A 14,674-nucleotide genomic window follows, 5' to 3' on the forward strand; every position below is an offset into this window, starting at 1 on the left:
CAGACTAGCTCTTGCAACATGGTAATTCAAGAGGGGCCAAGGATGGTGACCAAAGGAAAAATATGCCCACATTTTCCTCTCCCCAGAAAGACAGCTCCCAGCCATGGGAGTGGGCTTGAGTGGGCAGAGTAAAGAGAGGACTGAGGAACTAAGTAGAGGATTCCCCGGAGCTCCGATGGGTCTGATTTCCCTCCAGTTCAATCATGGAACAAGTCAGAGCCCCTGGCCCTTGACTCCAGAGTCAAGAGCCCCATCTTCTGGTCTATTGTGAAAATTACAAAAGGAACTAGGCCACAGAGTTGGCTTCTGAGGCTGCCTGAGGCGGCTGCCACCTGGGGCGTTGCAGCCTATAGGCCCTGCCCCCCAAACCCCACCCCCTGACTAATTTGGTCTAGTTCCCTGAGAGACCCTGGGCTCCAGGCTCCAGGTTTCTAGCTTTTATTGCTCCCTACACTGCTTGGAAAAATGCAACTATGCTGCTCTCGGCCCAGCCAGCAAGCTGGGGGAGCTGGAAGAAGGACATTCAGTCAAGGACACTGCCTCACGCTCTTACTTTTCTAAAGAGAGCAGGAAGAAGACAACCAAATAGCAGAACATACCTCGGCCTTCTGAGGCCTGCGCAGGATGCTTGGCCTGGAAAGAGGCATACAATTCAAAATACACATAGAGATAGACTGCACACATCAACAGGGAAGCAAGGAGGCATGCTACATGGATAACTTTAATTAATCCTTGCACTGATTCTATGAGATATGTTCTATCATCCCATATGAGAAAACTGAAGACTGCAGCTTAAAGGTGTAGATTGCCCAGATCACACAGCTGGCACAGTTAATAAATGGAGACGCTGGGCTCTGAGATCAGATGGATCTGATGTAAGTGCACATGCTTAACCACCTACTGCCTCTCATGGGGCTGCCTGGGGCCTCCATCCTTCTCTAACTTCTATAGCAGGGGTCCTCAAACTTTTTAAACAGGGGGCCAGTTCACTGTCCCTCAGACCGTTGGAGGGCCGGACTATAGTTTTAAAAAAAACTATGAACAAATTCCAATGAACACTGCACATATCTTATTTTGAAGTAAAAAAACAAAACGGGAACAAATACAATATTTGTATTTGCATGTGGCCCGCGGGCTGTAGTTTGAGGACCCCTGTTCTATAGGCTCCAACCTCCCTTCATGGATTCCAAATGTGGCTGTCCTTCCAGATTTGTATCTCTAGATCCTTCTTTAATACCAGTGGTGGGGGGTAGGAGGGAAAGTAGGTCTTGAACCCCCTGTAAAATATATGGGACTCTCCTTTCAGATAAGTACACAAAAACCCCAGATTTTGTATATAATTATAAGGCTGTGTTCACAGCCTTTCCAGGGAAGCAGTAGGCACCTTCCATGTATTATCTTTAAATATTGGCTGAGAAACATTGAAATTCTCTTATTCAGAGGCAAAAACACAAGAAACTCAAAAGGTCTAAGAAAATGTGCTCATATAATTGCAACCAACTCTTCCTTCCAAAGCATCTTAATTCCTCCATCAATTTACCATGTCTCTTGCCCTGTTTACACTGTCCAAAGGGCCACCAGGGCAGAGGTTCTAGTCTTTACTTGCCGTTAAGTACTCCCAGTTCCCAGCTGCATCTCATACCTGACTTACTTTCTCCTGCTTCCTCTTAATTACACATCTAAACCCAAGAAAAGGCTGGTGGAAAAAAATGTGGAGATTCAAGGAAAGACTTAATTAGGGCTTGTTTGTGCTGTCGTCTGGGAGAATTTCCTGTGAAGGGAGGGGAAGTGGGAAAGAGATACCATTCTTCACCAAGCTAAAGAGGTTATGCAGGTGCACGATTTGCCTTCAGCCCTTGCCAAGTCACAGCACAGCCAGAGACTACAGAACACAAGTTTCTTTGTTCACGGCATGCTGCCAGCCTGGAACACGGCACATCCCAGGGAAGAACAATGAAGCACCACAAAAACTGACTCTTGACTGGGAAAATCAGTCCCCCTCCGTTTGTCATCACCAACATTATTCATAGAAATTCCCTATATTGTACTCACTCACATCTTGCTCCAAACTAAGTGAGGCCAAACACAAGTAAAATAGCAAAAACCTACATTCTGCCTTCTCTGGAATCATGAGAATCTCTGGGCAGAGGCAGAGGTGACGGGAAGGACCACTAGAAGGGGCAGACAAAATAGAAAAGCAGGCCTTGGATGTAACATGTCCTGGGACTTCCAGACCCGTATGGGAAGTAGTTCCAGAATTTGGGAGAATCAAGTGTTAACCAGGGACCACTTGCCAAGTCCTTGATGTCAGATCTGAACACATTTATATTAATTAAATACATCTATCTTATCCGGTTCTAACCCAACCAAGCCCTGCTTAGAAATCAGGTCTGTGTACAGTAGTTTCACCCTACATTTTATCTACCTGGGGATAAGGCCTCCTGAGCTTGTTATACAAGTAGGAATAGGAAACTTCCTACTTTTAGCCAATAGACCTGGAATATCCTTAGGGCGGCAGCAAATTCAATACCTCATATTTGTATAATTCTATATACTCTTAACTTCTTTATCACCTTATCTCATTTCCCTTCAATGCGTCTGCAAATGTACACAGAACATTTCCTGGACTAGGAAGCTGCAATGTGACTAGAATAGGGACTTGCCCAGGTCAGTTAACAGCAGAGCTGGGTCGGGAACTACGGATGCTGCCCAGCCATGTGGCTCAGTGGTTGAATGTTGACCTATGAACCAGGAGGTCACAGTTTGATACCTGGTCAGGGCACATACCCAGGCTGCAGGCTTGATCCCCAGTGTGGGGCATGCAGGAGGCAGCTGATCAATGATTCTCTTTCATCATTGATGTTTCTATCTCTCCCTCTCCCGTCCTCTCTGAAAACAATAAAAATATATTTTAAAAATAAAATAAAGCAAATCTCAGGCCTTCTTAAAAAGAAAAAGGAAAGAACTACTGATGCTTTCCACTTTATTGAGTAGCTTCCTAGAAATACAATTCCATTCAGCCACTTCTTGCATAAAATTGAATTGGTTTCAAAGGAACAGTGAAAATACGAATTTCTTTTAGCTTTGACATGAACTCCCCATCGCAAAAACTCAAGGTTTCTCCTCTGTTACTTTTGCCTATCAGATGACAGTTTCATATAATTTTCACTTTGGAAAGCTTGTCAGTGATACCCATTCATTAGTTTACTTAACAAACTCATGAAGTTCTGAAAATAACTATTACTGCTTTTTATCTCAGGAAGCACATATCTGACTTAGATATAAATTCAGTCCAAGCTACTCTTATTACCCATGAAACGTCCCTTGAGGCCTTTTATTTTGCAGTTAATAAAAAAGAAAAGAGATCCATTCAGACATTTGAGCTGGGGCAAGAAAGAATAGGTATAGAATTTGAAGGTATTTCACTGATTTATCTTTGTTTGTTTTGTTTAGTGGTTGTTTTGTTTGTTTGTTTTTAACTCCTACTGTGAAATTGAAAAGGCCAGACTCCTCTTTAAAGAAGGCAAAATTTCTCTGTACTTTCTTTTTTTTTTTAATATATTTCATTGATTTTTTACAGAGAGGAAGGGAGAGGGATAGAGAGTTAGAAACATCGATGGGAGAGGAACATCGATCAGCTGCCTCCTGCACACCCCCCACTGGGGATTTGCCCGCAACCAAGGTACATGCCCTTGGCCGGAATCGAACCTGGGACCCTTCAGTCCGAAGGCCGACGCTCTATCCACTGAGCCAAACTGGTTAGGGCACTGTACTTTCTTATAAAAGAAAGAATATATGCTAGGTTTACTAAGAACTACCCAGGCTATGAGATGGTCAGCCAATAAATATCAAGAGGAAAACAAATCCAGCTTCAAGACAGAAATAGACACAATCGGCTTTGCTGGGTAGACAAAATGAACAAGAGCCATTACAATTGGATTGTAACCTAACGATCAGTTTGGGCCTCTCCAGAATTTCTTATCCCTGTCCCCTTAAACGTCCGATAGACCAGCTTTCCATTCAACACAATTTCTCTCCACAGCATCGCTGAGAAGGGACCATCCAGTTTTCCTGGATATTTCCAGTGACCGGGAGCTCACTGCTGATTATAGGCCAGTAGCCACATTCCTGGTTCAGTTTGTCTCCTTGAAACTTCCACTCTTTATATTCCAAACGCTCCCCGCTGTAGATCCAAAGAGAAAAGTCTGCTCACTCTTCCACATGGCGGCCCTTCAAATCGTACAGCCAGTTAGGGTACCCTCCCTTGTTCTTGTCTTCCTGAGAGGCCATGATCGGGATGGGATTACTGACTCCAGCAGGCCCCCTGTGATTCTAGACCACTGGGAGAACTTCCAGCAATGACATACAGAATTTTAAAAGATTCAACTATGTTTGTTTTCGTATGTGATAATGGTTGTGATTAATCTTAGCAGATGCACACTGTAGTATTTAGGAGTAGTGTATCATGATGCATACTACTTATTTTCAAATATTATAGCAATATAGATATAGGAATAGATGGATATGCCTAGGTAGAGATAAAAAGAGAGAGAAATAGAAAGTAAATATGGAAAGATGTTAACAATTGTGGAATCTAGTGGAGGCTTTACAGATGTTCATTGCTCTGTCACAGATTGAGAGAGGTAAAACTACACTGTTTGATTACCTTGTTTTACATCTTCTCTCTATGTTTGAAATTTTTCATAACTAAGATTTTGGAAATAGAAGTGGGGGATTAAAGAGAAATAAAGATATTTTCAAAAACACAAATCATCAAACAAAAAGAGACCTCCATCCAACAAATTCTCAGGCCAGTGAGCACTACTTCAGAATACCTCCTGCCCCAAGCTGGCCAAATGCCAAAAGTACAGATTATCCTCAAACTATTAAGAGTCATGCCTAAAGCAAGACACTCAGACAGTTTAAATGATAAAGAATGTGCAAAGGTTTGTAAAGGGAGAGGGGAGAGGGGAGAAGGGAGAAGGGAGAGGGGAGAGAGGAGAGGGGCAAAAGGAAGGAGGAAGGAGGAAGGAGGAAGGAGGAAGAAGGAAGGAGGAAGGAGAAAGGAGGAAGGAGGGAAAAGGGAAGTTATGACCTAAAGCAGTGGTTCCCAAACTTATTTGGCCTACCGCCCCCTTTCCAGAAAAAATATTACTCAGCCCCTGGAAATTAATTTTTTTTAAATTTTAATAGCAGTTACTCATCGCCCCCAAATGCACCTGTGGCCATCACCGCCCCCCTGGATCGCTGCAGCGCCCACCGGGGGGCGGTAGTGCCCACTTTGGGAATCACTGACCTAAAGTCTGTCCTTCTGGTAATACTGACTTCAAGATAAAAGTATAGGCACTTTATAACAACAAACGTTTACTTTACAATAAAGATCTAACAAATATCAAATAACATAATAATAAATATACAAGGAAGAATTGACACACATAGTATTGTGAGAAGAGCTTATTTTACCTCTCTCAATCTGTGACAGAGCAAGACAAACAATAAGTAAAGATATATACTTGAGGGACATAATTGATATGATTGGTATATATATTAAACACAATATTTTGAAAATAAGGAATATATCTTTTCAAGGGCTTATGAACTATTCACCAAAATTTACTATTGGACCAAAAGAAAAATAATAAATTCTGTAGAGTAAAAGATATTCTATTATCATAATGTAATAAAACTTTAAATCAGTAACAAAATTTTTTAAACTCTACTAAACGGATTTTTTAAAAATCTTAAGTAATTAATTCATAAGCAAAAAAAAATTAAAATTGACACTGCATAAGACTGAGACCAAAAATATTTTATAGCTTTAAATAATTACACATATAAATATGAAAATGAAAAAATGAATTAAGCACCCAACTCAAGAAGTTAGAGAGCCACAGAAAAACTAAAAACTTTCAAAAGAAATTATTAAATGAGAAAAAAGAAAAACAAAAGAGCTTATAAACATATTCAAAAATATTTCAAATTAAATTACAAAGCTATAGTCATCAAAATAGTATGGTACTGGCATAAAAACAGACCATAAACCAATGCAACAGAATCTAAAACCCAGAAGTAAATCCATGCATATTTGGTCAACTAATACTTAACAACAGAGCCAAGGATACTCAATGGGGAAAATAATAGTGTATTCAGTAAATGTGGTTGGGAAAACTGGATATTCATATGCAAAAGAATGAAATATAGTGTATTCAATAAATAGTGTATTCAATTTATTGAATAGTGTATTCAATAAATAGTGCCATCCATCACATTCTCACTCTCTACTCCACATACCCATTAATAAAAATAAAAAAAATTATAAGGTACTCATACAACTCAACAGCAAAAAAAAAACAAATAATTCAATTTGTAAATGGACAAAGGACCTGAATAGACATTTTCCTAAAGAAGACATGCAAATAGCTAAGAAGTACCCTTATCTTACACCACTCACAAAAATTAGCTCAAAATTGGTTAAAGACTTAGATATAAGACCTGAAACCATAAAATTCCTAGAAGAAAACAGAGAGAAAAAGCTCCTTGACATTGGTCTTGGCAATGATTTTTTGGGGTATCACACCAAAAGCACATGGTGCAAAAGCAAAAACAGATAAGTGGGACTACATCAAACGAAAAAGTTTCTGCACAGCAAAAGAAACAGTTGACAAAATGAAAAGGCATCCTATGGGATACATTTTTCCTCAAAAATTAAAAATAGAACCTATGGGAATGTAGGAAAATATCTGCAAACCATATATCTGGTCCAGGATAATATCCAAAATGTAGAAGGATCTGGGAGGGGCTATCGTGGGGTCCAGGTCTCTGATGCCAGGAGCTTTGGCTGTTGGCCTGGGATCACTGTGTGCCCTGCTGCTTGCTGCTGCTGCTGGCCACTCTAGGACTGGGTCAGCAGCCACACCCCAAGCCTGGTCTCTTTACTTTTTGTCTTGCTCTGTCACAGACTGAGAGAAGTAAAATAAGCTCTTCTCACAGGCATAGCTATGACTGTGGGGTCAAGGTCATGCAGCTGCTGGTGTTCCCTTGGGAAGGCTGGACTATTCAATCCAAGGTGATGGATGAATTTGGGAACCAATCTGAGGTGAAAGACTGCTCCAGCTGCTACGACTGGGTTACGGCAAAGCCCCAGGGGCCTGCAGTCCTCTCTGCTGATGACAAAGGCGGCCACATGCTGGAGAAGGAAGGGCGCTCCCAACTGAGAGTGTTCATAGAAGCTGTGCTGCCCGATGGCCATGTAGCACGAAATGTTACTCTGGTCTGTCCCAAAACTGACCCCACCTGGAGGACACCAGACGGCCAGCTGGTGCCATCCATCACATTCTCACTCTCTACCCCACATACCCATTAATAAAAATAAAAAAAATTATAAGGTACTCATACAACTCAACAGAAAAAAAAACAAATAATTCAATTTTTAAATGGGCAAAGGACCTGAATAGACATTTTCCTAAAGAAGACATGCAAATAGCTAAGAAGTACATGAAAAGATGCTCACTGATCATCAGGAAAATGCAAAGTAAAACTAAGTGAGATATCACATCACACCTATTAGAATGGCTATTATCAAAAAGACAAGAGACTTCCACAAACTGGACACTGGATTCTCCACATGTGCTTCCAAAGAATACTTTGAGAAGGTAAGTCATCCCATGTGCACCAACAGCTTCTCAAAAGAACCACTGATCAAGGGTCCTGAAATTTTCTTCTTGATTTTCTCTGTATTAAATTAAATTGCCTTTTAAGGTAACAGAGATCATAGTGTTAAGTTGTTAGCATCAGCTGTCTAATTTAACTCTTGGAGTGGATGTATATGTGATTGAAACAAATGTGAATCGTGTTTTTTAAAATACATGGTGGCAAAGTGACTTAATTGATCATGTATATTCCTCATCCCTGAGGTTTCTAGTTTACATAGTTATTTTATTATTTGTTAGCTGACTTAGTGTCTACATACATTTCTAGATATTGACTGAATATAGTTATAAAGAATATTTATTTAATCCAGGGGCTGCATTTTGAAATTATTGTAATTATATTCATTTCTGAAGTACTCAATGTAAAGTATATAATAAAATTTTTAAAAAAAGAATTATCACAATCATTATTATTACTTAATGTGTAGAGAGGGGTTAGCCAATGGAACTTGACAACATAAAATAATAAAATATATGAAACATCAGAAAGAAAAAGATTAAATTATAACATTGCAAACCTGGAATCAACTGAAAACTATTGCAAACAATAAGACAATTCAGAAAAGTGGCTGGACACAAGATTATTATGCAAAAAAATCAATACTTTTCCTATAAAACAAAGCACATGATCAGGAGGGATCCAGGGTGTGTCCAGCCCATCTCCCTCAGTCCCAATTGGTCAGACCCAGCAGCAAGCTAACCTACTGGTCGGAGCGTCTGCCCTTTGGTGGTTAGTGCACATCATAGCAACTGGTCAACTGGTCAACTGTTTGCCCTCTGGTGGTCAGTGCACGTCATAGCAAGCGGTTGAGTGGCCTTAGCTGTCATTAGCATATTACGCTTTGATTGGTTGGACAGATGACCAGACAACTGGACACTTAGCACATTAGGCTTTTATTATATAGGATAGGGTCATTGAAGATGTAATTAATTAAGATAAAGTCATATTGGAGTAGGCCCGTAATCCTATCAAATAAAGAGGGAATATGCTAATTGACCATCATGCCCTCACAAGATGGCGGCACCCTCAGCCAATAAAGAGGGGATATGCTAATTGACTGTCACGCCTTCAAAGATGGTGGTGCCCACAGCCACAAGATGGCAGCACCCAGTCCCCTTAGCCCCACCAGGGCAGCAGGCACACAGCACAGCCAGGCCTGCCCCCAGGCAGGTCCAGCCACTCCACACACCTGAGTCCCTCAGTCCCCTCAGTCCCCCAGTCCCCCAGGGCCAGCCCCAGGTGCAGGCAAGCCTTGGGTGGCGGCTGCCCAGCCTTCCAGGGCCACCCGAGGCTCAGGTAACCAGGGCCAGCTGAGGCTTGCGCTGCCGGCAGTGGCAGCAGCAGAGGTGTGATGGGGGTGTCGCCTTCCCCTGATCACTGGGTCGCCTCCTGCCACTGAGGGCTCCCGGACTGTGAGAGAGGGCAAGCCGGGCTGAAGGACCCCCTCCTCCAGTGCAGGAATTTTCATGCACCGGGCCTCTAGTCCAATATAATTGGTGTCCTTATAAAGGAAGAAAAAGAAGGAAGAGGAGGAAGACAAGGAAGATGAAGAGGATGATGAGGAGGAGGGAGATGAAGAAGATGATGATGCTGAATAAGTTGGTTCTGGCACAGTTTTTTTCCCTTGTCTACAAAGCATTTAACAGCCCTGTACACAACTCATTCCTTTTAAAGAAAAAACAAAAACTGAAATGTAATCTGTATAAGATGTTTTTAAACTGTACGGTGCTTTTTTGAATGTGTACTTATTTGTTTGTTTACTGTCGTTAATCCTCACCTGAGGATATTTTTTCCATTGCTTTTCAGAGAGACTGGAAGGGAAGGAAGGAGGGAAAGAGAAACATCAATGTGAGAGAGACACATCCACTGGTTGCCTCCCACATGTGCCCCATTTAGGGGCCTGGGATGAACCTGCAACCCAGTTATGTGTCCTTGTCTGGATTTGAACCCACAATTCTTCGGTGCCTGGGCTGAAGCTCCAACCACTGAGCCACACTGGTCAGTGCCAAATGTGTCTAGATAGCCCTGTCCTGGTGGTATTTTCAATGATCACTAACCTTGCCTGGTACAGTATGGGGGCTGTAAATTGGCATGGAAATTTAAAGCCGGTTCTTGGTGCACAGCACAAATTAGTAATATATGAGGATGGTAGTTTTTTCATCTTCAGTTGTCTCTGATGCAACTTATACAAAATAATTCTTGTTCTGTTAACTGAATACCACTCTGTAATTGCAAAATCAAAAATTGCAGCTGTTTTGTTGACATTCTGAATGCTTCTAAGTAAATACAATTTTTTTAAATTAAAAAAATGATTGTCAGGAAGAAGCATAGAAGGGTTCCTCTATACTATAGGTTTTAGATGGAGCATGGCTCTGCAGATTTCTCCAGAACCGTGAGACAATAAATTTCTGTTTTAAGCCACACAATTAGTGGTACTTTGTCACAGAAGCTCTAGGAAATTAAGATGTCTACAGTCAGAAATTAAGAAGGCAGGCAGCTGAGCACCTGGTGGAAGTTGTCAATAGTTTTAAAAGGAAATTGTGACCCAGCCAACATGGCTGAGTGGTTGAGTGTCCACCTAGGAACCAGGCAGTCACCGTTCGATTCCCAGTCAGGGCACACGCCCGGGTTGGGGGCTTGATCCCTTGTAGGGACCTTACAGGAGGCAGCCGATCAATGATTCTCTCTCATCATTGATGCTTCTATCTCTCTCTCCCTCTCTGAAATCAATAAAAATATATTTTAAAAAATAAAAGGAAATTCTGACTGTCCAAGCTAGAAGTGCAAGGATCTCACGTTTGGGAGACATACCCTGGGGGCAAGACATGGCTTTCACATGCCTCCTAACTTTGTGCAGCCTCCACCTTGAGGACTTACTGGCCTGGGCTGGCTCCCCCTCATTAAGTGCAGTCTCCTGCCGCAATGAGCCCATTAGCCAGGACCAAGCTGGCTCTGTTATTACATAACACTAGTAACCCCTAGGATCCTGGGGACAGCATGGAGCCTCAGAGGGCCCCAGACCGACTTCTGGATCTGATACTGCTGCACGTGGGGCCTGGAACACTAACTCCTGGAGACAGACGAGGCATGTCACTTGTAGTCCAAATTGTGGGGGCCACCTGGGTCACATTGTGTCCCTCACTATACCTGCGTCTCTCCCACTTAAACCTACCAGGCAAATTTTTACTCATTCTTCACAAATCTGGTCATGTCATCTCTTCCTCCAGCAGGTAAACTAATCACTCCCTCCTGGGCCTCTCACATATATTTCTCTGATACGGCTCTTATCACATTCTAAGAAATGGTTCAGGAAACTGGGAGATAGAAACTAGTCTTTCATCTCTGACTCCCTACTACCTAGCACTGTACCCCACACCAATAACACTGTATGGCTTCCACAGAGCTTTCATATACATTAACCTTTCCAACTGTGGACAGAATAGTAGAATGTCCTTGCTCATCCCAGGAAGAAAATCTCTCTCCTGGAATAATTTTATTTGTAGCTGGTGATCTCCCTCATTGTACAGAGTTCCCTGAGAGGGACGTGCTGGTTCTTTGCACTCCTCTCGTCCTAACCCCATTTACACAGAAGTTACCCTTAGTAAATGCAACTGCAGCCGCTGCCACCACCACACTTCCTATTTTCAAGGAGACATCTGATAACCCCATTCTGTCGCTCTGGTGTTCTCTGTCTCATGAATCTCCAGGCAGTCCAATTTGTTTAATACCATGTGATCTGCTGCACCCAGACCACATTTTATGGTCTTAATTTAATTTATTATAGACATTGTGGCATGGCTGTTTTTTCAGAAAAACAGGCCACCTCTTATATTAGTTATTTGGCCATCAGCTCTCTCCAAGTTGACAAGGGCAGGAACTTTTTACATCTTTTTCTAGTAATGGATAATATTTCCTCCTGGAATAAGAATCAAAAACCTTAATAATTTTCATAGCCTTTGATCCAGCAAGTTCCACTTCTAGAAGTTTTTTTAAAAATATATTTTATTGATTTTTTACAGAGAGGAAGGGAGAGGGATAGAGAGTTAGAAACATCAATGAGAGAGAAACATCGATCAGCTGCCTCCTGCACACCTCCTACTGGAGATGTGCCCGCAACCAAGGTACATGCCCTTGACCGGAATCGACCCTGGGACCTTTCAGTCCGCAGGCCGATGCTCTACCCACTGAGCCAAACCAGTTAGGGCCACTTCTAGAAGTTTTACCTTGGGAAAATCGGACTTTACAGCAGCACTATTTATATGTAACAGGGGAGACTTCATTGGGGAATTTGGTGCGATCTCTCCAAAACAAACACGAAGGATGTGGTTGGCCACAGGACATCAACAGGCCTGAGTCTAAGGTTGTAATGAAATGAAGAAATGGTGATCTCCCAGGCTCACCCAGCACTAACGGAGGTTGAGATACAGCTTGCTCTGGGGAGCTGGGAGATAGACCAGGCACTGGACCAGCCTCTTGCCTCCAGTCTTGGGGTCACTTCCTCTCCAAAGGGGAAGTCCTTAGTTCCTCTGGTTTCTCACGTATCTCCCAGTCCTGCCTGGGAAATTGCCTGGTGCAAGGGCATCTTACAGGATAAAGCCTAGAAGAATGGGCGGTCCATCCTTCTCAATCCCTGCTGTGATATGTCCCCACCTCCCCACTGGGAGGCACCACTCAACTCTCTTTCTCTGCTCTTTAGAGAGTCTGAAGCATCATTTCCTAGGTCTTTCTTGGGAGTTTCTCTCTGCTTCCTCCCTGCCAGACCTGCATTCCTCCCCACTGGCTGCCACCACCACCACACTCCGCGGGATGCCTCTCTATGAATTGAAACAAGAGGCCAAGGGGAACAGCAACCACCACCAGATGTACCCTTGTCTCATGTCCATTCCTTGCGCTGCTTTCATTTGCTTTGGGAGTAAACCGAAATGGAGGAACTTTGAGCAGGATCCAAGTGGTCATTCTTGCCTACCTTCAAATCCAGACCAAACTTCATGGGTCAGCCAAACTCATGAATGATCTGTACGGTCCCTGCCCCAGATCAGAAAACAAGTAAGTAAAGCTTTCGGGTAGAGTCACAGGCACATACTAAGAAAGTCACATGTTGCCTCCACTGACATTTGTCTTCAGGTTTGAGGGTCCCCAGTGCATGTAGTAGAGTTCAATGGCTCTCCTGTCAGCACAGAGAAGTGGCTCCGGTGCCTACGTTGCTATTGCTGAACTTTGGAACATTATGTTCTGAGTGATTTACATGCATTATCTCATCTAAATTTCAAAATAGATTCATATCAACATCCTCTTTTTAATAAGAGAAAACGGAGGTTTAACAACTTGCCAACAATTAGTGCCAGCTAACTAAGGGACTTCATGCCTCTACTTTGAGAGTCTCTCCTTTGTTGGGAGGAATTCTAGCAGGGCCTCCCAGCCCCATACACTGAAATGTGCCTCCCCCATAGCATCGGGCCTGTGAAGAATAGGTGAAGTGACCTGGCACCTCTGGTTCCAAAGGCAAGAAGTACATGAGTCCCGGCACCAGGACTTCACTCCTCTATGAGGTCTCAGAGAAGCGGCTCACATATGCAGCAGGCTAGATTCCCATTCAGACATGGCTTTCTCAGCTTTTTGAGTTAAATGATTAGGTTCACACTGGCAGTAAGGTTCTCTGGTTTCCTAGGTAGGATTGTCACATTCCAGGTTCTGTAGAAGATCCCGGTTTTGGTCGACTCAAAGCAAAATCTTAATGCCCTTGGAGGAGGTCTGGGTGCCTTTGGGCTAGTAGTACCCCTATTTTCCCTTTGCTCTCTCCCTTGGCTCACGAATAGTCGACTGAGTTCTCCCACATAACAGACACCAGGGTGGGGTGGACACCAAGAGCAGCCTAAGCTCCAGCTCAATAGTGTCAACAGGAGCCCCAGTTCCATCATCCCTCTGCTTCACCCTGTCACTATGTGGGTGTTGTTCTCAAGTAGGCTTCTGATGGACTGTCTTATTCTTGTCTCTGTTTGTTGTTGTTTTTTCCCAAAGAAATAAAAGCTTTCCCAGAGGCTTCCAGCAGACACTCTTCTTTGCCCATCACTGGCAAGGAGCATGATCGCCATATTGAGCTTGGATTAATGACCACAGAACCAATAAATGCCTGGAGGTCAAATGCCCTGATCACTATAACCTTCAAATTTAGCGCCTGTGGGTTCGTCAGGTTATTGAATGCCAGGTCTGGAAAGTACATTACAGAGCCCATCAGGGTGTGAGAGTCCATCTCCAGCTCTGAACAGTGGGGCTGCTGCTTCTTCTGTTCTTGAGGCATCCTTGTTTTGTGCCTGTTAAGTCACTCAGTGGTTTGGCAAGCCTGCAATAATTTCCCATAATTCTCTTATCACAGTTGACCCCCCAATATTTTGTCTTGATGATTAACAAGCAGAGCCATTTTTTTTTAAGTTTGAGCTCATCCTTGTTGTGAAATATATGCTTGTCACATGTTACTGTGGTCTGGCAGAATGGGCATATTTTAAAGCACCACTTGGTCTGTCTTCTCTGGGCAGAATGAGATATGGAGGAGTATATTCATGCTCCTCTAAGGTCCTGCCAAAAAAAATTATGTCATGTAAACAAACTGGATAATCCACATCCCCAATCCCGTTTTTCATGGAGTGGTTGAAGGGATCAAATGATTTGGGGCATCCCTTCAAATTGATAAAACTCCATGGACAAGTAAGAATTTTATTTTTTCCCCTCACTAACCAAAGGTTTTTCTTAGTATCACTCCTCGCCAAATATCACCAACTCACTCTCTGGCAGTAGGTCCCAACTCTGAGAAAACCTACAAACATCTCCATTGTGTAGGGGTATTTAGGGCTGGGGGTTACAGGACCTCACTGATAATCAGTAGCTCTTCAAAAAGTTTCTGTAAATCCTTGATTTCAAACAAAATCTATTTTATTTTTTATTTTATTTTTAAAATATATTTTATTGA

At 42.7% G+C, this 14,674-nt stretch overlaps 1 protein-coding gene across 3 annotated transcripts in view; it reads right to left on the minus strand.

The window, feature by feature from the left end:
* Positions 1-14,674, minus strand: part of SLC4A8 (solute carrier family 4, sodium bicarbonate cotransporter, member 8) — a 114,950-nt gene that overhangs the window by 86,620 nt on the left and 13,656 nt on the right. Inside the window, exon 1 of one of the 3 annotated variants that reach the window (XM_014542109.1) lies at positions 12,677-12,725. The exons of the other annotated variants lie outside the window; for them this stretch is intronic. Coding sequence (XP_014397595.1) covers positions 12,677-12,700 — 24 coding nt within the window. The 5' untranslated portion in view covers positions 12,701-12,725. Of the gene's footprint in view, positions 1-12,676; positions 12,726-14,674 lie in introns of those variants that run through there. 3 annotated transcript variants of the gene reach the window in all.

Source organism: Myotis brandtii, unplaced genomic scaffold, assembly GCF_000412655.1.
Source record: "Myotis brandtii unplaced genomic scaffold, ASM41265v1 scaffold29, whole genome shotgun sequence".
In the NCBI taxonomy this organism is placed as follows: domain Eukaryota; kingdom Metazoa; phylum Chordata; class Mammalia; order Chiroptera; family Vespertilionidae; genus Myotis; species Myotis brandtii.